This window comes from Epinephelus fuscoguttatus, linkage group LG14, assembly GCF_011397635.1.
Source record: "Epinephelus fuscoguttatus linkage group LG14, E.fuscoguttatus.final_Chr_v1".
NCBI lineage: Eukaryota > Metazoa > Chordata > Actinopteri > Perciformes > Serranidae > Epinephelus > Epinephelus fuscoguttatus.
The window spans coordinates 34,207,939-34,231,642 of NC_064765.1; the positions used below are offsets into that span (position 1 = coordinate 34,207,939).

Here is a 23,704-nt window from a genome sequence, read left to right on the forward strand (position 1 = left end):
ACACAAAATATAGATGTTCATTTAATTTTACTAGACTTCACAATCATAACCTAATTTTGTTTAAATCTAGTGTCATTTTGATATTTATTAATTTTAGTTAAGGCTGGGAAAACCAAAGACATTTTTTAAAGATTATTTACTGACCAGTATGGTGACATTTTTGAAGGCTGGAGTGTTCTTAGTGGACAAAGCCAACCTGGAGCTCTTTAACAACACAGCAATCCCAGAAGATGTAACAGACCTCTACATCTCAAAGCTTTATGAATTCAACCCAACCTTCAAACCTCTGAAGTGAGTATCCACTAATCTGCCAAAATATGTAACTGTGGCATATATGTCTATTATATACATTAATAAGTGGGTAGATGTTTGTCATTTCATATATTAAATTTTTTTTTTTCTAGGCTTCCAGGCTTTTTCTTGTGCTCTGATGAGGTCCCAAGTTCAGCATATTCTTCTGTGAATGAAGAAGAGACGATACTCGTGTTAAATGAGCTGGGTGACTTCTGCAATGGAACAGAGGATCCTGAGGTACCAGCTCAATTTATGTCTACAGAGAAATAGAGTTTAACTTTTTTAAATTGTCATTAAACACTAAAACAAAAAAAAAAATGCACCTATTCGATAGTTTAGCATTTCATATATATACCACAGCATTTACAGTTTAAGCTAGTCTGAAAACATAAAAGAAAGAAGAGGAAAATACGCAAACTATGATACAACTAATTGACCAAATAACTCAACAGCAAACACCAGATTATTATTGACTACATGACTATTTGAACTTGAGTTTAAAAAGGTCCCAGTAATGATACATTTTGAGTGCAGCAGGTAAGGAGATCCACATATTGATCCCATAAACAGAGAAAGATGTCTGCCCAAAGATGAACCCTGAGTTATTAAGCCAGAAACCTTGAAATGAACCACCATTCAGCACCTTAGAAGCCTCATTTCTTAAAGGAAATGGCCACTTTAGAATGAAAATACAGACAGTACTTACTGACCCTCAGAAGGACAAGAAGTCCAGTGTAGTTTTTTAATCCACAAAACTCATTCGGGGTATCGGAGGATAACAGCCAGCCGGAATAACAGCTACACTTGAAGTGCATGGAACCCACATTTTGAAAATGTAATAAAACTCCACTAATGCATTTCAAAAACGTCAGAATGGCTCGTCCGTCATAATCCAAATGCCCTGAAGCCGCGGCATGCAAAATTGACTTGAAAAGACGTAATTTACTCCACTTTTATAGCACAATTTCTCACCGTGGTCAGTTAGCCTGCCCTGCAGGCGTGCTGTGTTTACATGGCAACTCACATGAGACTAGCTGACGTGCTGCTAGTGGTGGTGCTAGACTGCATAGACTGTATTAATAATTGAGGTAGCCACTATGACATCACCCATTGGTTTTTGGACTGCCGTTTTGAAGCCTCACGTTCAGCATTTCGACTGTCGCTATCTTGGTTTTTTGGAGCCAGAAGGGACCCTATTTGGTCAAGAGGTTGGAGCTGTGGAGGAGCAAGGGGTAAATCTGTCTCATGGAGTGTGACGACGCCTCAGAGACAGCCTGTCACTCAAGCAGCCCTGCTTTCATATATGTGTAACTTTGGGCCTTAATAAAATGTAAACGGGTGAGTTATGAGTTAATGTTGAAATTAGCTATAGAACTCAAAACCATTTTTTGTAACAGGCTGTAAACATGTTTATTTCTGCTGTAAAGTTGGGCATTTTAACATGGGGGTCTATGGGAATATACTCTGTTTTTGAGCCAGCCTGAAGTGACTGTTCAGTGAACTGCAGTTTTTGACACTTCCACATGGGCTTCATTTTTCAGCCTCAAAGGTCTCTGCTTGATACATACAAAGACACTATTTGTCCAGCACCTGCTCTCAACAGTTTTCAGATGTGCTTAACTATTATGCATTGTTCAGCATAGAGTATTAGAGGGTCTCTAATGAGCCTAAATGTTTTTAAGCTTGCTTTTGTACCCTTGTTCACCATTTTATCTTTGTTTCCAAAAGTTTACTCTTACTCTAAGACTGATAATGCTTTGCAAATATTGTGCATGATTCATTTGATTTTTTCTCTGACATGTCATTAAAACTATAAAATGGTTTTATGTAGTCAGTTGACTTTGTCATAACTAGGTGTATTTTGCTCTATAGGTATCTGCTGCTCTGGCATCTAACATCCAGACCTTCACGCCAGATACGTTTAAGAACCTGGGCAGCGCCAGCTCAGGCCTAACCAGCAGCCAGATCACTTCTATTTCTCCATCAGTGCTGGTTTCCTCTTTGCCCAGCCTGAGCTCAGTCAGCACCTGGAACCAGGAGCAGGCCACCATAATCATCCAGACCATAACTGCCTCAGGCTTCCTGGTAAAGGCCTTACTGTCCTTTTTAACACGATTAATATTCATGATATTTAAATGGTTCAAAGCATGTTCCTAACAGTGTTCTGTATTTAGATCGGTATACTTTTAATAAATATGAAATGACCCAGGAGTATGTTGCATATGACAAATGCAAATGTATTAAACAGATCAACAGTGGATCCTCCCTGGAATCCCTTGGCACACTTCTTGCTGGAGTTCCATCTCAGTCAATACAAGAAATCTCAGCCTCTGAGCTAGCCACCATCTCCCAAAGCAGCACGTTTGTTTCCAACATGCTGGCAGCCCCAACAGTCATCCAGCAGACCTACGTCCAAAAGGTACAAGTTTCAGTAACTTTTTACTCTACCACAACAATACAGCCATTGCTGATCTAAGATTAATATAAAAACATTTTATAGTATTATTATTATTATTATTATTATACAGAGTACATACAAGCAAACATCATTTTTACCTCTAAAAAATGTAACTCATTTGCCAGAAAAACAAAAAAATGTTGGCATTATACATTTCTGTAAACCATGGATATATTACATATGCATGTTATTAAGTAGTAGATATGTTTAAACTTTACAACAATGCTGTGGTTAATGTGTGGTTAGGTTAGGAAACAAAAGGCACTTGGTTATGGTTAGGAGAATCTCATGTTTTGGCTTAAAATAACCAGTACTGAGGGCACAATCACCACTGGAAAACCAGCAATGTCTTAGTTAAAAACAAACACTTTTTGTGCCACTATTCCCTGTGGAAATACAGTGCCGGGCTACTCAAAAAGCACCCATGTGTGGTGCCTCAAAAGCAGCTGGAAAAACAATGGCCGTATTCTAAAAAAACATCCACAAGGTGCCTAGGCAATGACTCACTTAAACAACCAGTTTTGTTTGTTGGTCTCGAACAGTGGTCAGCAGCTTATCAGGCGTCTAAACTAGGTGTCATGCCATCCACCATTGCCTCCACTTTGTGATGACAAACTCAGAAACATTTACTAGATCACTAGAAACATTAATATGACAAGCATGTTTTTGTGGATCGCAGAAACATTCAATGTCAATGTTTTCTTCTGGTGACTGGGTTGATTCTGGTGCCTGAGATAGTGATGATGTTACAAAAATCTGACAGGCTTTATTTCTTTAATTTCAGCAGTTAAATGTGTTAATACAGCCATAACTGTCCATTGACTATCAACGAAACTGTGTTTTCAGTGTATTAATGACTTGCAGTATATATACTGTTAGACTTTCAAAAGGCGTGATAATAACATGCACAATAACAATAACTGCACAAAATGCAATGTGTTATATACCAGGTTGATATACATGTCTGTAAATGCAGAAAGTAACGGGTAGGCACCCAAAACTTAATTCATGTTATGTATGTATTTATTTACAGAACTTCTGAAATGGTTTCTGATTTTAGTTTTACTTTATTTAATTTTCTGGCAGGTCATTTCTGTGGACACAAATCCGGTAAGCGTGGTGCAGAATGTTCCTGATTCCTTGGCAACTGAGATTCCACCTTCCCTGCTCTTGTTCTCTGATGAGACTGCAGATATCAGTGTGATTAACAAAAAGGAATGGACAGGATCTCAGGTCAGTATGTGGCCATACACACAGTACAGTTATTTGAAGACAAATTTCCAAAGTCTTATACTGAAATATTCAGACTAAAGCTACAGCTATTCCATTAGAGCGCCAGAAATTACATTTAGTACACAGTGGAACTCCTCACTGAAACCAAGGCAAGTGAAATGTTTTTTTAGGACTGTATGGTGATTATCATCTTAAAGATACTACTGTTGAGAACTCATAGTTCAAACTATCAAAGTGGATACAAGAATTGATAAATCATTATTACAAATATTTATTAATTATGTTAAATAATATTACTCAATTTACATTGAATCGCCTGGTGTGGCACCATTACAGAAAAGGAAAAAGTGATAGCGAATTAATTATTCTTAGAAAAAATACTAAACTATCAATTTTGAACTTAGATAATAATAATTAATAATTAGAATAATAACTATTAACAAAACTTATTGGAAGGTATTTGGAGTTTCTAACATAGGAGGGGATTCATTCACTTTTGTACAATATTAAACAGACAGCAAATATCACCAAATTACAATTATATGAGTATATATGTGATCTATGTTGTATAAAGGTGCCAGGTTAATAATGAGGGATATTTAGTTACAAATCACCGTTTGTGTGAAGCATTCGCTAACTAATATCCACTTAGCTCTGGAAAAGCCAACTACCCAATAATCTGACTACAAGGACAACAATAACTAATTGAATAGCATTAAGGCACAAATGACAAAAAGTTAAACAGTCTTGCTTAGCCTGTAGAATTGTACTAATGCTTTGTGCAGTTGTTACGTTACCAGTCCATGAATAGAGGGAAGAGTTGCCTTGTTGTGCTGCTTGTTAGGCGGCGGCCATCTGACAATGAGCAAAGCTGAAAAGATTGTGGTATGCAATCTTGTAAGTAATGTATTCCTAGATCAGAGGAAATTGGTCTCTTTTGTCTGATAAACAATAGAGCTTCGGCTGCCATTTTCGGAGGGCTGGGCTTGCAGGAAAAGCCTTCACATGTCCAGTTTAAAGTTCTGCAAATCAACAAATCATATGTGGAGTCCAGTTACCTTAACACTTATTAGCAATCCAGAGTAAAATCTGTAAGTCTGATCTAGGTTCAATATGAGGTCAATTGTGCAGTTCAAAAACACACAGCCAAAACCCACAAGGACTGTCCTGAAGTCCTCTGTTTCTATCCAAGGCTAGACGTCTGCTTTGTTTACAATGTCAAAAGCATAAACACTTAGAGACACAAAAAAAATCAACACCTACAACAAATCATACCATAATGTATGATAGTATGAACTACATTTACAGTATATAGTTGCAATTAAGTGAAACATAATTTATGCTTCAGCTGACTTTGCTGTGTCTGTTCCTCTAGGCCGCCATGTTTTTTGGAACACTGGCTGAAACAAACTTTGACATCGAACAGTAAGTGAAGAAGTTCCAAAACTATTGTGATTTCCCCAAGGAAGAATTTTATGGCCTACTGCCTTTTTTGTGACTTTTCATTGCTCCCCACAGACTTAGCCCATCTGTGCTTCAAGGCTTCACGTGCACATCAGTCAAGAGAATGACAAAAACCAGGATCCGGAAGCTGATCCGTTCATGTAGGCCGAGGAGAGGCAGAGCCAAGGTGCAACTGCAGGAATCACAGGTAAATTCGAATGATATCTGCCTGAAACCAATTCATTATATTACTATGGCCCTGTCACTGAAGTTGAAAATTAAGATAAATGGGATGTATAATACCAGAGTCATAAATTAAGCATGTTGTGTTAAAGACCGCTAACTTGTATAACAGTTAGTATTGTTCTGTGTCTTCACATCATTGTCTACAGCTGACATGCATGTACAACCTACTCAATGGTAACATATCCCAGACCTTCACAGATTACCCCTCAGACATGCTTCTCTACCTAGAGTGAGTCTGTCTCTAAGCATTTTATTGTATTGACTTCATAATGTACCCACCATTTAAAAAGAATACATTTGCTTATTGATTTTCCCATTAATATGTCTGTTTATTACAGCACGAAAGATGTGAAGAGTGCCAATTGCAGGTCATACTTTTCTGCAGTGGGCACTGCAGACTTCTCTGTGGCCTCCAGCATTTTGAACAAGAATTCACTGCTACTCAGTGAAGCCAGGACCTGCTTGGTGAGTACCCTTAAAATTTAGATTAGTTGTAAGTGTGCCAATCTGGAAAATGATTTTTTCTTCTTCTGAAATTTTCTTCCTTTACCTCTGGAGGCACTGCCCATAGTTTTTTGACTAACAGAAGTGCAGGGGCCTCAATTTTAATTTTACCAAAGAAATTATCAAATGTAGGTTAAATCACCATTTTTGCATATACCAAAAATATGTATATGTGTATAACATTTTTATACATGCATATATAAAAAGGTTACAGGTAATTATTGTAAGTAGTTTAGAAGGGAATAAATAACATCCAAAGTATGGCTTGAAAAGGAATTGTCATGTTTCATATTAAGTGATACCATTGCATATTACTAGTTAAACCATTTTTAATTAAATATTGTGTATTTTACTATCTAGGGTATAAGTGGTGTCAGTCTGAGCAGTGATAACGTGGAGGTGCTGGGAAACATGGCCTGCACCCTGGACAGTTCTTACATCCAGAATTCTGATCCTCTCATTCTTGAAAAACTTAAATCCTGCAAGGACTTCTCTGCCAGCCAGGTGGATGCCATGGAGACACTGCTGCTGTCCGGGAAAACACGATATGGGTACAAGAAATTGATAAATCAATAGTATATCATATAATAGTTCAGATTACAATTTAAAGGATAAGGCTGTTGAATGTGATATCTCATGAATGCCTTGAGAGAATTTCTTTAAATTTGGCACCAATGTCCACTTGGATACAACAATGTAGTAATTAGATTTTGGTGGTCATAGACCAAACGTCAAGGTCACTGTGACCTCATCTGTCTCATAATTGTGAACGCGATATCTCAGTAATACCTTAAAGGGAATTTTCTCAAATTTGGAACATTCACTAGGACTCAGCAGTGTTCTGATTAGCTTTTAGGGGTAAAATGTAAAGTACACTGTGACCTTGTATCCATCTCATTCTCTTTAATGTGATAAGAGGGCCTTGAGGGAGTTTTCGCAAATTTGACACGAATGTCCACTTGGACTCATGAATGACCTGATTGGAATTTGGTAGTCAAAGGTTAAGGTCACTGTGACCTAACAAAACATGTTTTTGGCCATAACTCAAGAAGTAATGACATTTTATATCCAAAAGGTCAAAGGTCAACTACACTGTGACATAATAATGTTCCACAAAAACACTTTCCTGGACATTATTCAACATTGTATCTCAGGAACGGAAGGGGAGACATTTGCTCAGATATTGAATTAGTGACTCTAATCTTGGGTGCCCACCTTGAAACTGTGCTGATTGTTAAGATCTTATGTGCTACAAGGGAGGATGTGTGTGAAGCATTCATGTTTTCACAGACATGGATGTAAACTGTAAGAACAACTTGACTGGTGCGGGGAGGATGACTGTGAGGCAGTAATTCTAGTGATATACAAGAACCCTGATGCCCATGCACCAAATTTTGCCTTCTGTGCCACTAAGTGGATATTAAGGTAGTAACACAGTCTTTGTGAATATATCAACATCTGTTTTGCAGTAACGTAACCACCTGGAACAGGCAAACACTGGGAGACCTTGGGAGCCTACCTCTGTATTTAACAAGAAACTTCTGGGGCCAGTTCAAAACTGTATGTTTGTCACTTTATATTTTAAAGTATTTTGCAAAAGACATTTCATTAAAAAAACTATTTCTGAAATATTTTTTTGCAGTCAACAAAGAGAAGGTTCTTCAAGACCTATATGCCCAAACTGAGGAAAAGAAAGACAAAGAAGACAAAGCTCAAGGCGTTGTTTACAGAGGCCAGCGCTGTGAGGGTCAGACGAGGAGCAGGTACAGTTGACAGAATCAGAATGCCACATTTTGTAATTTTTTTTTTCATAGAAGCTGTTGATACAGCACAATATTTTACAAAACCTGTGAGCTTCTGTATGTGTTTTGTTAATCTAATACAATGACAAAAAGCAAAGAGGCACACTCATGTGTCTAACTTGACTTGCTTTATTTCTGTCATTGGTAAATCATTCTCAAGGTTGCATGGAAGGTAACATAACCCAGGTGACAGTCAGCGACAATGCCTTCCCCTTTGGCTATGATCAGACTCAATTTGACCTCTGCCTGGACATTCCTGTCCTGAAGGACAACCTGAACTCTATCTGCGAGAAAGTGGATGACAATGACCTTCAGTTAATCATTCTCAAGAAACTCAACCAGGTAATTTGTGTGTATTGAATGTGAAATTGTCTTAAATTTTATTTAATTGAATTTATTTAAAGTATACTAGTACCATTGCCAATAGTGGGATAGTTAGTGGGCTAAAACTGTACATTAGTAGTTGAGGTAGCACGTTGAAAGGCAGATAGTTAAAGTCTTTATATGTTGTATTGACTTAAAAGTGGACACACTGGTAGTTCACATGGGAAAGGTGCTGCTAGCCCTTGTTGCAGCAGCATACCATACCATGACTTAGTCATACCAAAGATTAGAAACCCAACAACATTGGGCCACAGGGGAAGCCACAGCGATCAGTCGCATTTTAGCCATTTTTAAGCATTTTTCTGTTGTTATAGCGCCACCCAGTTGCCAATTAGAGTTAAATTTCTCCAGTCACCTTGAGGCGTCCTGTTCTACATATCTACCAAGTTTAGTAAAAATCAATATGGCGGTTAGGCCTAGATAAGAAATTAGCTCTCTAGCGCCCCCATTTTGTTTGATGGGGTCAATAATGGAGGGGTCCCCTCAGATTATGTGTGGTCATATGCCTACAAAGTTGCGTGGTTATCGATGAAACCCTTGAGATGTTATACACCTTTATGTGATGAGCCACGCCCTCCACAATATTCATTGCCTTATAGAAGCTCAGTTTTAGTAAGTTTTCCAACTTTTGCCAAGAGGGAACTTTAGATATTGGTCTCTAGATTATGTTCACCAAGTTTCATGCAGATCAGTCAAACTTCCTAGGAAGAGAATAATTTGAAGTGTTTTTCAAAAAATTCAAAATGGCGGAAAATCTATAAATCAGAAGTTATGGGTTCTTGAGGCAAATTTGTTCCTCATGAGGAGAGGCATCTCTGCGCAAAGTTTCATGTCTCTACAACATACGGGGCATGAGATATGCCCATTCAAAATTTGCAATTTCAAATGGTTGCTATAGCGCCCCCCTTTGGCCAATTGATGTAATATTGCTTCATTCGCATCCTCCTATGACCCTCTACCACTGTGCCAAATTTCACATGGATTGACCAAGTCAGTAAGGAGAAAAACATGGAACAGACACACAGACACACATACAGACAGAGTTTTCATCGTTATATAGTAAGATTGTGTTCTCCTTTCCTCTCATCCTGAATGTCCTATAGCCCGCCCCTAACATTTTCATCCCAGCTTGTCTGGTCAACAAAAATGTAACATACATTTTGTCATAGTTTTTTATCAAAGATCTAGTTTTAGCTCATCAATGTCCTGTCTTCGTAATGGAAAAAAAGTTTGTTGATGAACATTCTTCATCATAGTTTTCATTAAGTTCAAGTTAAAACTATTATACACTGTCAACCAATTCTAGAAATAAACAAATGACTGTATTTGCGAGATCCCTGGCTCGTCTCTGCTTTGCAGTTATTGTATAAAACTACATCAACATCTTTTTAGAAGTAGTCCTACACCTTACTGCCTGCTCACTGTCACTTTTAAGCCATCTGTGGGTGATACAGGAAAGAAAACTTTGTTGAAGCTGGTAGAATATGGTGACTGTGTTCAACTTGACACATTGGGGGAAACTTAAATTTTAACTTTTGTAAATGTGACGAGTAGAATTGTTCAGTCAGAGGGCACACCAAACAGCAAGCCCTGAACAAAACAGTCTGTTGTGAAAACATGTTCACATATTAGAGTCCACTAAGCTGACAAGGTATAAGATAGCTACGTGGCTAGCTAATGTGGCTAACAAGTATGATAAGCTCATTGTCACAGAGGGTAAAGGGTTGGCATATTGTTTATCTACTTTCTAACATTGCGTTTCACCAACAAGATAACACTGTAGCATGAGGTCATTAGTCAGCAGACTCAAACTAACATTACACTGGCATTTGCTGAACTGCGGAAGATTCTCCACTGCTTACATTTTTTATTGTCTATTATTTGTTATTGACAAACAACTAGCTGGCTAGCTATCTCACTAACATAACAATAACAACATCAACATGTGATAACTGATTAGCATGGGTGACAGCAGTTGTCAGGGTCAGGGTTTACGTTATATTAGTTATAGTGGAAAGGGAAAATGATTCACTCATTGTTTATCCATTTTCCAGTATTTATTTCACAAACTAGTTGGCAACTTACTGTAATAACACCATGTCCAAAACACCCTAAGCATTGTTTTCTGCAGTATATGTTATATATTTTATGGAACAGCAAAAGTTTTGTCATGTGTCACTGTCAAAAGTGGTTCTGATTCATATTGATAGGAAAGTGTAGTGGGATTTTTACATGAATTAATTACAGTGCCACTTGTTACTCAACATTCTCTATTCTTCCAGGCATACCCATCAGGTGTTCCTGAGGAGAAAGTTCAGGTGCTCGGTTCAGTGTCTCGTGTGGCATCACTTGATGACATATCCAAGTGGACCATCACCAAAGTTGATACGCTAACAGCGCTCATGAATTCTGACGATGGATCATGGGAGGCAGCAAAGGTACAATGTGACAGGACTATCAAAACCACAAATTGTGGAAAATTTGACTCTTGAAACAGTCTTTTACACAATATTATGAAATGTACTCACATCTGTATACATTTGTTCACTTATGGTGTTTCCCTTATTGTTGTTTAGAGCAAAGCAATCATCACCAAGTATCTGGATACTCCTGGGAACTCCCTGGGCAGCACCGAGCTGAACAGTATTGATTCCAACCTGTGCTCATTAGACACCAGCACACTGAACAACATCACCGCAGACAGCATCAGGTGGGTGGTAACAGGTAGTTTAAAGATGCCTAAACATGGCCACTGTGAGTAATACAAGATACAAACCTAACACTGTGTGTTACTTTTTTCTTGCATCTCGCCAGAAATGCCAAACCTCTGAATTTGGAATCATGTTCATTGGAACAGAAGAAAGTCCTGTATGAAATCAGTAAAACTGCCTTCAGCTCAGAGTTTTCCAATTCCACCATCTATTACAATTTAATTAAGTCCTATCTAGGTAAGAATACATGTAACCTGTCTTTACAGCTGTTTCTCTCTCTCTGAGAACTCCTCTCTAATTTCCTGTTTTGCTTTTTTCACTGATAGGTGGGGCACCTGTGGAAGATGTAATACAACTGTCAACACAGGGCATCAGCATGGACATAGCTGTTTTCAGTAGTCTGGATTCTAACGTGATCTCTGTAAGTATACTAGAGTTGACAACAGAAAGGGTTTTGTACCATCTATCAACTATATATCTAGTTGTTTTCTTAACGAATATATGGCCACTTAGCTTAGGTGATGCTTAAGCATAACTTACGTTAACACTGTAATTGATATGTGAAAGTCTAAGAATAAGAAAAAACCATCAAAGGTCCAGTGTATAGGATTTAGAGGGATATATTGGCAAACATGGAGTAGTATTTAATAGGTATGTTTTCTTTAGTGTATTATTGCCTAAAAAAAGAGTTGTGTTTTCGTTACCTTAGAATGAGCTGTTTATATCTACATAGAGAGTGGGTCCTTGTCTATGGAGATCACCATGTTGGCCCATGCCATGTTTCTACAGTGGCCCAGAATGGACAAACCAATCACTGGCTGTAGATACAAAGATATGTAATTGCATCAGCCACCATGGTGAACAGCCCCTCTGTGATGGGAATGTTTGAAAACACCATTTTTTTTTAAAACATGAAACAGCTTTATTTTTTACTACTTTAAAATAACCGGATCGATTTGTTTTGGAGACGAATAGACGGATGGATAATTCGGCACCTGGTAAAAAACTCCTAAACGTCTGGATCTTACGTTATCAGAGAAAACATAAACCTGAGTTATTTAGTGTTTTTACTGATTTAATCACTGGGTCTGTTTGTTCTGGAGAGGAAGAAACCTGCAAAAATTTGACTCATGGTAAAAAATCTTCTGAACAACTGGATCAGAAATAAATTGAGCACACATTAAGTTATCAGAGAAAATAGTCAAGCACACATTTGTAGGTGCTGGGCAAGCGGCTCAACTGCGACATGCCAAACAGTGTAGGAGAAACACTGATTTGTAAAGTAAAACTGCTTTATTCAGTGTTTTTACTAGTTGTCATCACTTGGTTCCTTTGTTTTGGAGAGTAGGAGACAACTGCAGATAATTCAGCTCCCAGTAAAAATCTCCTGAACAATGAATACTGAAGGGAGTCTAACCAGGAGAAGTTATAGCTGGTTGAAATCTGGAATCCTTCCTAGGAGATGTCACTAAATCCCCCTGAAACTTACACACTGGACCTTCAAAGGGTTATAAGAGCTTTCAATCAAAGATTTTAAGGCATAGTTTGACATCTAAGGAATTACGATGGGAGTTAGATGATAAGATCAATACCCATTTCAATATACTTTCAACAACCTATACCTTTAACATGCTACAAAGACCCCTTTTTGCCAAGTGATAATGCTGTTGGTAATGCAGGGATTGGAAGTGTAGGCTATATTAACTGGTACGGAACTAGATAATTTCAACAACAGGATGCATTGATTTGATTGATTTATTTTAATGTGACTTTTAAAAAATAGCCGCAACGTTGCTCTGATATGTCAAATTTCCTCTGGTACAATGAGGATTCCGTTTAATTATTTTTAAACAGATTGTACTCGTTCTTTTATTCACTTCTATGTAGTTTAATGTGTTAGAGGGCCACGTGCAGCTAGTTCACTTGTTTCAGTGTAAAGACTGTAATCAGGGAAACAGCGAGCCCTTTGCTAACCCTCTCCAAAGCTCACTAATGAACTCCTTTTATATCATTACTTTAAGCTGTGCGACATCGAAAGTATACAAAAGAAATTCTTTCAAGAGGGGTGCTAGATGTTTCCCCCTGTTTTTACACTTTAAGCTAATCGGCTGCTGGCTGTAGCCTTATATTGAATAAACACACCAGTGGTATTGATCTCCTCATCTATTTATTCCATTACTAGCTGTGAGGATCACACACCCATCACTGGCAGTGTTTTAATGGGAGATGGTTCATGACTACTGTAATTCAGAACTAGAAACCAATCTGAGACATTCATACATTTTAAAGGTATATTATGTAGGACTGTCAGATACTTTTTGTAAACACGCACAATATGTACTAGCAGAGAGGAAAATAAAGTATTTTTCTCTTAGCCCCAATATCCTCCTCCTCGTATGAGGACATCACATTTTGGGTTTCCTTGACTTTATACTTCATTCTACTTAACTCAGAACTGTTGTCCTTGTTCTTGGACACTTTCTTGTGCCATCTAGTGGTAGTAAGAGCACAATACACTAATCTATGTAAAAACAAGGTGGCAGCCATCTCTACCAAGTCAGTCTGCAGCCGATCCCAGCACAAAAGTGGACAAGGTCGAAATTCTCATCACATTTTATGGTTGAAACTTGTTTATTTATGATTAATAACAAGCTAAGACACTGTTAATTAGGAAGTACTTATTTGAAGACACTGGGACTTCATTGTTGTCTTGTTTGAGGCCACTGAGACTTAATAATTGTTGACAATGTTTAGTTTTTTATACTTATTGGGTCCCACTGATCCCAGATAGCAAGGACAAATTATAAATGCATACAAAACAAAAGTTCAGGTCTCAGGAGGATATGCCAACCTGAAGAGAACGCCAACAAACTGTCAGGCCAACTTTCATTAAATGTATGATAGTTTTATTGTTGTTATTGTGTTAAAACCTCAGACCAATTTTCTACCCTGTTTCATCTGAAATGAGCAGAGTTTGAACGTGACCCATGTGAGAGGCCTCGTTGGTAGCCATCTACAAGATCTGAAGTTGTTTGAGAACGATACCGCCGTTGAGATGTGGAGAAACATGCAGACCCAGACAGACCTAGACACATTAGCTGTCGGCCTGACCACCACCAGAGCCACCCCGACCACTGCATTACCCAGTTCCACTGCACCACCCAGGAGCACCAAAGCTCCTACAACAGCTGCAGGCAGCACAGTGGCTTCAACACAGGGTAAAATTACATACTTTCTGTGTACTTTAAGCGACAGTAGGTTTTATACTCATACAAGCAATCATCATTTCTACTGATAGTGAGCTACTTGCATTATCTGGGCGAAGAAAATCAGAGATTGTGGAAGCTCTACAGTTGACTGATAAGTAATCATTGCAAACAGTTTGAAGGACTTCATTCGACTGAATTACACAAATAGCAAACTGATGACAAGAGGGACCCACAAGCTAGCACTTTAACTTGTGTTTATCTCACTTTGCGCAGTCATGATGTAACTGCTTGTTAAGTTACGGTCTTCAACCTGTGTTTGAGAGCACGAAAAGAATGTTAGTTACGTCAAAGTTGGTTGCCGTTTTATGATTTGAACATGTTGCTAGACATGTAAGGGCATAGTCATGCTGCATATCATTTCAACCCAGAGAGGCTTCTTCAGATGTTGTAATATGGTTAAATACACTTTTAGCTGCAGCTACATAATTTCAAAGAAATATTCACTCCAAAAGTGTAAAGTTCTGTCAGGCGAGGATGAAATCTTTCATTTATTATTTATTTATTTCATGACCGAGTAGTGTCTATACTGATACTTGCAGTTCCAAAGGTGTTCTGCTTCATTTTAAAAGCATCTGTCCATGCACAGGTGATGTTCAGATGTTGTTGTATGGTTTACTAGAGGTTTGGGCTGCAACTATATAATTTCAAAGAAACATTCACTCTAAAAGTGTAATGTTTGTCAGGTGAACATAAAATGTTTCATTTATTCTGTCTCATTTCATGACCCAATAGTGTCTATACTGGTGCATGCAGCTCTCAAGTGTCACCTTTAATTTGAGACCAAGGTGACTAATATTGACTTTGTAGTTGCACGGAAATATTCTTCTGATTATGGTCATATCATTTTTGAGTAGAGGCCTGAAAAAGAGATCCAGTGAAGATCGCCATTGTAACTGATTAATCCTGGCTTTATCTGTTTTCTTAATGATATGAATAATGGAGAGAACTGCTGAGAGTATAATTCTGCCTCTGTGACACTGCTGGGTGTTGAGTCTTTTTACAATGAACCATCTAACTAGACTGAGTCTCATCCACAGCAAAGACAACCGGTGCAAACACAACCCGGGCCCCAACAACAACACCAGGTCAGCAACTATGACTGGCTTCTATTTTACAGATGTCATTTGACCATTGAAATAATGTGGCATTGCTTAAAACCTGTTCATCTCGAGAGCCCCCGCCCACGGGGGCAGCGCCTCGTTGTCATTTGAATATTCAACACAGGGCATTTAAACATGAGAGAACATGGTCATGCTGCAAATTACTTCAACCCAGAGAAGCTTAACTAGCTAGTCAGCTTTGCCACTTCCACCTGAACCACACCACAATCACATTGTTCCAAACTTTGTAAATTGCGTTCTCTCTCAACACATTATGGAGGATCACATAACAGTGCTCCATAAATTTTTAATTCACAATAACCACACAAACTACTCCTCAAATTAATCCTTAGAAGCTGACAATTCCGTCAACATTACTCCCATCACTGTACAGTATGGACTGACGGCACAGATCATCAAAGCTACAAGCAAACAAAACCTCCTTTGTACATTAACAACTACAGATTGTGTCTTACCTTTGCTGTTGTTTTGTGGTTTAAACTTGTGTCTGGTGACATAAATGTCAACACCAGTCAACATGGAGCCTTTTGAGTTTAAATGGCCATGGTAGAGGAATGATGTCCAAGACATCACATGGAAGTTACACAGAGAGCTTGTGTATTTCATGATCTGTCTCCATCTGCTGGTTAAATCAGTGGTAACACCTTCAGAAATGTTAGACCCTACATTTTATGTGGCGTTGACTTTATGGAACTCTCATTCCAACTTATTATGGTTTACTATGAGTGGAGACATGAATATGGATCTGATTGATTGATTTTTTTTGTAATAAAGAGAAAAATATATGTTTTTAGATTGATTTAATAGGTCTAAAAACATGTAAGTGACTTCAAAACAGTTTTAATGATGTCTGGGAGCCAAAGAGGGTGCATGATTATACTTTGAAAGGCCAATTTGAAGATCTCTTAGAAACATTTTCCACTAAAACCTCTCCAAAGTTGTTCTGCTTCGTTTTAAAAGCATCTGTCTATGCACAGGTGATATTCAGATGTTGTTATATGGTTTACTAAAGTTTTGGGGTGCAACTATATAATTTAAAAGAAACATTCACTCTAAAACTGTAATGTTTGTCAGGTGAACATACAATGTTTCATTTATTCTGTCTGATTTCATGGCCCAATAGTGTCTATACTGATGCGTACAGCTCTTAGTAAATCTCTCAAGTGTCATCTTTAATTTGTAACTAAGATGACTAATATTGACCTCGTAGTTGCACGGAAATATTCTTCTGATTATGGTCATATCATTTTTGAGTAGAGACCTGAGGAAGAGGTCCAATGAAGAAGTTAAATCGCCATTGTAACTGATTAATCCTGGCTTTATCTGTTTTTTAATGATATGAATAATGGAGAGAACTGCTGAGAGTATAATTCTGCCTCTGTGACACTGCTGGGTGTTGAGTCTTTTTACAATGAACCATCTAACTAGACTGAGTCTCATCCACAGCAAAGACAACCGGTGCAAACACAACCCTGGCCCCAACAACAACACCAGGTCAGCAACTATGACTGGCTTCTATTTTACAGATGTCATTTGGCCATTGAAATAATGTGGCATTGCTTAAAACCTGTTCTTCTCGAGAGCCCCGCCCGCGGGGGCTTTGCCTCGTTGTCATTTGAATATTCAACACAGGGCATTTAAACATGAGAGAACATGGTCATGCTGAAAATTACTTCAACCCAGAGAAGCTTAACTAGCTAGTCAGCTTTGCCACTTCTACCTGAACCACACCACAATCACATTGTTCCAAACTTTGTAAATTGCGTTCTCTCTCAACACATTATGGAGGATCACATAACAGCGCTCCATAAATTTTTAATTCACAATAACCACATGAACGACTCCTCAAATTAATCCTTAGAAGCTGACAATTCCGTCAACATTACTCCCATCACTGTACAGTATGGACTGACGGCACAGATCATCAAAGCTACAAGCAAACAAAACCTCCTTTGTACATTAACAACTACAGATTGTGTCTTACCTTTGCTGTTTTTGTGGTCTAAACTTGTGTCTGGTGACATAAATGTCAACACCAGTCAACATGGAGCCTTTTGAGTTTAAATGGCCATGGTAGAGGAATGATGTCCAAGACATCACATGGAAGTTACACAGAGAGCTTGTGTATTTCATGATCTGCGTCTCCATCTGCTGGTTAAATCAGTGGTAACACCTTCAGAAATGTTAGACCCTACATTTTATGTGGCGTTGACTTTATGGAACTCTCATTCCAACTTATTATGGTTTACTATGAGTGGAGACATGAATATGGATCTGATTGATTGATTTTTTTTGTAATAAAGAAACAAACAGATGTTTTTAGATTGATTTAATAGGTCTAATGACATATAAGTGACTTCAAAACAGTTTTAATGATGTCTGGGAGCCAAAGAGGGTGCATGATTATACTTTGAAAGGCCAATTTGAAGATCTCTTGGAAACATTTTCCACTAAAACCTCTCCAAAGGTGTTCTGCTTCGTTTTAAAAGCATCTGTCCATGCACAGGTGATGTTCAGATGTTGTTGTATGGTTTACTAAAGTTTTGGGGTGCAACTATATAATTTAAAAGAAACATTCACTCTAAAACTGTAATGTTTGTCAGGTGAACATACAATGTTTCATTTATTCTGTCTCATTTCATGACCCAGTAGTGTCTATACTGATGCGTACAGCTCTTAGTAAATCTCTCAAGTGTAATCTTTAATTTGTAACTAAGATGACTAATATTGACCTCGTAGTTGCACAAAGATATTCATCTGATTATGTCATATAATTTTTGAGTAGAGACCTGAGGAAGAGGTCCAATGAAGAAGTTAAATCGCCATTGTAACTGATTAATCCTGGCTTTATCTGTCTTTTATTGATATGAATAATGGAGAGAACTGCTGAGAGTATAATTCTGCCTCTGTGACACTGCTGGGTGTTGAGTCTTTTTACAGATGTCATTTGGCCATTGAAATAATGTGGCATTGCTTAAAACCTGTTCTTCCTGAGGAAGAGGTCCAATGAAGAAGTTAAATCGCCATTGTAACTGATTAATCCTGGCTTTATCTGTTTTTTAATGATATGAATAATGGAGAGAACTGCTGAGAGTATAATTCTGCCTCTGTGACACTGCTGGGTGTTGAGTCTTTTTACAATGCACTATCTAACTAGACTGAGTCTCATCCACAGCAAAGACAACCGGTGCAAACACAACCCTGGCCCCAACAACAACACCAGGTCAGCAACTATGACTGGCTTCTATTTTACAGATGTCATTTGGCCATTGAAATAATGTGGCATTGCTTAAAACCTGTTCTTCTCGAGAGCCCCGCCCGCGGGGGCTTCGCCTCGTTGTCATTTGAATATTCAACACAGGGCATTTAAACATGAGAGAACATGGTCATGCTGAAAATTACTTCAACCCAGAGAAGATTAACTAGCTAGTCAGCTTTGCCACTTCTACCTGAACCACACCACAATCACATTGTTCCAAACTTTGTAAATTGCGTTCTCTCTCAACACATTATGGAGGATCACATAACAGCGCTCCATAAATTTTTAATTCACAATAACCACATGAACGACTCCTCAAATTAATCCTTAGAAGCTGACAATTCCGTCAACATTACTCCCATTACTGTACAGTATGGACTGACGGCACAGATCATCAAAGCTACAAGCAAACAAAACCTCCTTTGTACATTAACAACTACAGATTGTGTCTTACCTTTGCTGTTTTTGTGGTCTAAACTTGTGTCTGGTGACATAAATGTCAACACCAGTCAACATGGAGCCTTTTGAGTTTAAATGGCCATGGTAGAGGAATGATGTCCAAGACATCACATGGAAGTTACACAGAGAGCTTGTGTATTTCATGATCTGCGTCTCCATCTGCTGGTTAAATCAGTGGTAACACCTTCAGAAATGTTAGACCCTACATTTTATGTGGCGTTGACTTTATGGAACTCTCATTCCAACTTATTATGGTTTACTATGAGTGGAGACATGAATATGGATCTGATTGATTGATTTTTTTTGTAATAAAGAAACAAACAGATGTTTTTTAGATTGATTTAATAGGTCTAATGACATATAAGTGACTTCAAAACAGTTTTAATGATGTCTGGGAGCCAAAGAGGGTGCATGATTATACTTTGAAAGGCCAATTTGAAGATCTCTTGGAAACATTTTCCACTAAAACCTCTCCAAAGGTGTTCTGCTTCGTTTTAAAAGCATCTGTCCATGCACAGGTGATGTTCAGATGTTGTTGTATGGTTTACTAAAGTTTTGGGGTGCAACTATATAATTTAAAAGAAACATTCACTCTAAAACTGTAATGTTTGTCAGGTGAACATACAATGTTTCATTTATTCTGTCTCATTTCATGACCCAGTAGTGTCTATACTGATGCGTACAGCTCTTAGTAAATCTCTCAAGTGTAATCTTTAATTTGTAACTAAGATGACTAATATTGACCTCGTAGTTGCACAAAGATATTCATCTGATTATGTCATATAATTTTTGAGTAGAGACCTGAGGAAGAGGTCCAATGAAGAAGTTAAATCGCCATTGTAACTGATTAATCCTGGCTTTATCTGTCTTTTATTGATATGAATAATGGAGAGAACTGCTGAGAGTATAATTCTGCCTCTGTGACACTGCTGGGTGTTGAGTCTTTTTACAATGCACCATCTAACTAGACTGAGTCTTATCCACAGCAAAGACAACCGGTGCAAACACAACCCTGGCCCCAACAACAACACCAGGTCAGCAACTATGACTGGCTTCTATTTTACAGATGTCATTTGGCCATTGAAATAATGTGGCATTGCTTAAAACCTGTTCTTCTCGAGAGCCCCCGCCCGCGGGGGCAGCGCCTCGTTGTCATTTGAATATTCAACACAGGGCATTTAAACATGAGAGAACATGGTCATGCTGCAAATTACTTCAACCCAGAGAAGCTTAACTAGCTAGTCAGCTTTGCCACTTACACCTGAACCACACCACAATCACATTGTTCCAAACTTTGTAAATTGCATTCTCTCTCAACACATTATGGAGGATCACATAACAGCGCTCCATAAATTTGTATTTCACAATATCCACACAAACTACTCCTCAAATTAATCCTTAGATGCTAACAATTTTGGACAGTGTGACTCCCATCACTGTACAGTATGGACTGACGGCACAGATCATCAAGGCTACAAGCAAACAAAACCTCCTTTATACATTCACAACTACAGACTGTGTCTTACCTTTGCTGTTTTTTGTGGTTTAAACTTGTGTCTGGTGACATAAATGTCAACACCAGTAAACATGGAGCCTTTTGAGTTTAAATGGCCACGGTAGAGGAATGATGTCCAAGACATCACATGGAAGTTACACAGAGAGCTTGTGTATTTCATGATCTGCGTCTCCATCTGCTGGTTAAATCAGTGGTAACACCTTCAGAAATGTTCGACCCCACATTTAATGTGGCATTGACTTTATGGAAGGCTCATTCTATCCATTTATTAAGGTTTACTGAGTGGACACAGATCTGATTGACTGTTTTTTTGAAAAGCCAAAAACTTATGTTTTTAGATTGATTTAATACATCTTATGACATGTAAGTGACTTCAAAACAGTTTTACCCATGTCTGGGAGCCAAAGAGGGTGCACGATTATACCTTAAAAGGCCAATTTGAAGATCTCACGTAAACATTTTCCACTAAAACCTCTCCAAAGTTGTTCTGCTTCGTTTTAAAAGCATCTGTCCATGCACAGGTGATGTTCAGATGTTGTTGTATGGTTTACTGCAGTTTTTGGCTGCAACTCTATGATTTCAAAGGAAATTTCACTCTAACAGTGTAATGTTTGTTAGGTGAACATACAATGTTTCATTTATTCTGTCTCATTACATGACCCAGTAGTGTCTATACTGATGCGTACAGCTCTTAGTAAATCTCTCAAGTGTCATCTTTAATTTGAGACCAAGATGACTAATATTGACCTCGTAGTTGCACGGAAATATTCTTCTGATTATGGTCATATCATTTTTGAGTACAGACCTCAGAAAGAGGTCCAGTGAAGAAGTTAAATCGCCATTGTAACTGATTAATCCTGGCTTTATCTGTTTTCTTAATGATATGAATAATGGAGAGATCTGCTGAGAGTATAATTCTGCCTCTGTGACACTGCTGGGTGTTGAGTCTTTTTACAATGCACCATCTAACTAGACTGAGTCTCATCCACAGCAAAGACAACCGGTGCAAACACAACCCTGGCCCCAACAACAACACCAGGTCAGCAACTATGACTGGCTTCTATTTTACAGATGTCATTTGGCCATTGAAATAATGTGGCATTGCTTAAAACCTGTTCATCTCGAGAGCCCCCGCCCATGGGGGCAGCGCCTCGTTGTCATTTGAATATTCAACACAGAGCATTTAAACATGAGAGAACATGGTCATGCTGCATATAACTTCAACCCAGAGAAACTTAACTTTTTAGTCAGCTTTGCCACTTCCACCTGAACCACACCACAATCACATTGTTCCAAACTTTGTAAATTGCGTTTTCTCTCAACACATTATGGAGGATCACATACACTGAACAAAAATATAAACGCAACACTTTTGTTTTTGCTCCCATTTTTCATGAGCTGAACTCAAAGATCTAAAACATTTTCTATATACACAAAAGACCATTTCTCACAAATATTGTTAACAAATCTGTCTAAAATCTGTGTTAGTGAGCACTTCTCCTTTGCCGAGATAATCCATCCCACCTCACAGGTGTGGCATGTCAAGATGCTGATTAGACAGCATGAATATTGCACAGGTGTGCCTCAGGCTGGCCACAATAAAAGGCCACTCTAAAATGTTCAGTTTTATCACACAGCACAATGCCACAGATGTTGCAAGTTTTGAGGGAGTATGCAATTGGCATGCTGACTGCAGGAATGTCCACCAGAGCTGTTGCCTGTGAATTGAATGTTCATTTCTCTACCATAAGCCGTCTCCAAAGGCGTTTCAGATAATTTGGCAGTACATCCAACCGGCCTCACAACCACAGACCACGTGTAACCACACCAGCCCAGGACCTCCACATCCAGCTTGTTCACCTCCAAGATCGTCTGAGACCAGCCACCCGGACAGCTGCTGCAGCAATTGGTTTGCATAACCAAAGAATTTCTGCATAGAAACCATCTCAGGGAAGCTCACCTGCATGCTCGTCATCCTCATCGGGGTCTCGACCTGACTGCAGTTCTTCATCGTAACCAACTTGAGTGGGCAAATGCTCACATTCGATGGCGTCTGGCACGCTGGAGAAGTGTTCTCTTCACGGATGAATCCCGGTTTTCACTGTTCAGGGCAGATGGCAGACAGCGTGTGTGGCGTCGTGTGGGTGAGCGGTTTGCTGATGTCAACGTTGTGGATTGAGTGGCCCATGGTGGCGGTGGGGTTATGGTATGGGCAGGCGTATGTTATGGACAACAAACACGGGTGCATTTTATTGATGGCATTTTGAATGCACGGAGATACCGTGACGAGATCCTGAGGCCCATTGTTGTGCCATTCATCCACGACCACCACCTCATGTTGCAGCATGATAATGCACGGCCCCATGTTGCAAGGATCTGTACACAATTTCTGGAAGCTGAAAACATCCCAGTTCTTGCATGGCCAGCATACTCACCGGACATGTCACCCATTGAGCATGTTTGGGATGCTCTGGATCGGCGTATACGACAGCGTGTTCCAGTTCCTGCCAATATCCAGCAACTAGGCACAGCCATTGAAGAGGAGTGGACCAACATTCCACAGGACACAATCAACAACCTGATCAACTCGATGCAAGGAGATGTGTTGCACTGCGTGAGGCAAATGGTAGTCACATCATACTGACTGGTTTTCTGACCCCCCCCCAGACCCCCCCAGTAAAGCAAAACTGCACATTTCAGAGTGGCCTTTTATTGTGGCCAGCCTAAGGCACACCTGTGCAATATTCATGCTGTCTAATCAACATCTTGATATGCCACACCTGTGAGGTGGGATGGATTATCTCAGCAAAGGAGAAGTGCTCACTAACACAGATTTTAGACAGATTTGTGAACAATATTTGTGAGAAATGGTCTTTTGTGTGTATAGAAAATGTTTTAGATCTTTGAGTTCAGCTCATGAAAAATGGGAGCAAAAACAAAAGTGTTGCGTTTATATTTTTGTTCAGTGTAACAGCGCTCCATAAATTTTTATTTCACACTATCCA

At 38.8% G+C, this 23,704-nt stretch overlaps 1 protein-coding gene across 1 annotated transcript in view; it reads left to right on the forward strand.

The window, feature by feature from the left end:
* LOC125901393 (uncharacterized) overlaps nucleotides 1–23,704 on the forward strand; it is a 49,375-nt gene that overhangs the window by 17,760 nt on the left and 7,911 nt on the right. Inside the window, exons 19-41 of the mRNA XM_049597083.1 lie at nucleotides 167–291; nucleotides 405–531; nucleotides 2,167–2,379; nucleotides 2,543–2,713; nucleotides 3,839–3,985; nucleotides 5,361–5,410; nucleotides 5,504–5,636; nucleotides 5,821–5,903; nucleotides 6,013–6,139; nucleotides 6,539–6,729; nucleotides 7,648–7,738; nucleotides 7,821–7,941; nucleotides 8,141–8,322; nucleotides 10,647–10,802; nucleotides 10,941–11,074; nucleotides 11,179–11,312; nucleotides 11,402–11,496; nucleotides 14,047–14,293; nucleotides 15,382–15,429; nucleotides 16,912–16,959; nucleotides 18,641–18,688; nucleotides 20,170–20,217; nucleotides 21,691–21,738. Of these exons, the coding sequence (XP_049453040.1) occupies nucleotides 167–291; nucleotides 405–531; nucleotides 2,167–2,379; nucleotides 2,543–2,713; nucleotides 3,839–3,985; nucleotides 5,361–5,410; nucleotides 5,504–5,636; nucleotides 5,821–5,903; nucleotides 6,013–6,139; nucleotides 6,539–6,729; nucleotides 7,648–7,738; nucleotides 7,821–7,941; nucleotides 8,141–8,322; nucleotides 10,647–10,802; nucleotides 10,941–11,074; nucleotides 11,179–11,312; nucleotides 11,402–11,496; nucleotides 14,047–14,293; nucleotides 15,382–15,429; nucleotides 16,912–16,959; nucleotides 18,641–18,688; nucleotides 20,170–20,217; nucleotides 21,691–21,738 (2,767 nt within the window). The remainder of the gene's footprint in view (nucleotides 1–166; nucleotides 292–404; nucleotides 532–2,166; nucleotides 2,380–2,542; nucleotides 2,714–3,838; nucleotides 3,986–5,360; nucleotides 5,411–5,503; nucleotides 5,637–5,820; nucleotides 5,904–6,012; nucleotides 6,140–6,538; nucleotides 6,730–7,647; nucleotides 7,739–7,820; nucleotides 7,942–8,140; nucleotides 8,323–10,646; nucleotides 10,803–10,940; nucleotides 11,075–11,178; nucleotides 11,313–11,401; nucleotides 11,497–14,046; nucleotides 14,294–15,381; nucleotides 15,430–16,911; nucleotides 16,960–18,640; nucleotides 18,689–20,169; nucleotides 20,218–21,690; nucleotides 21,739–23,704) is intronic.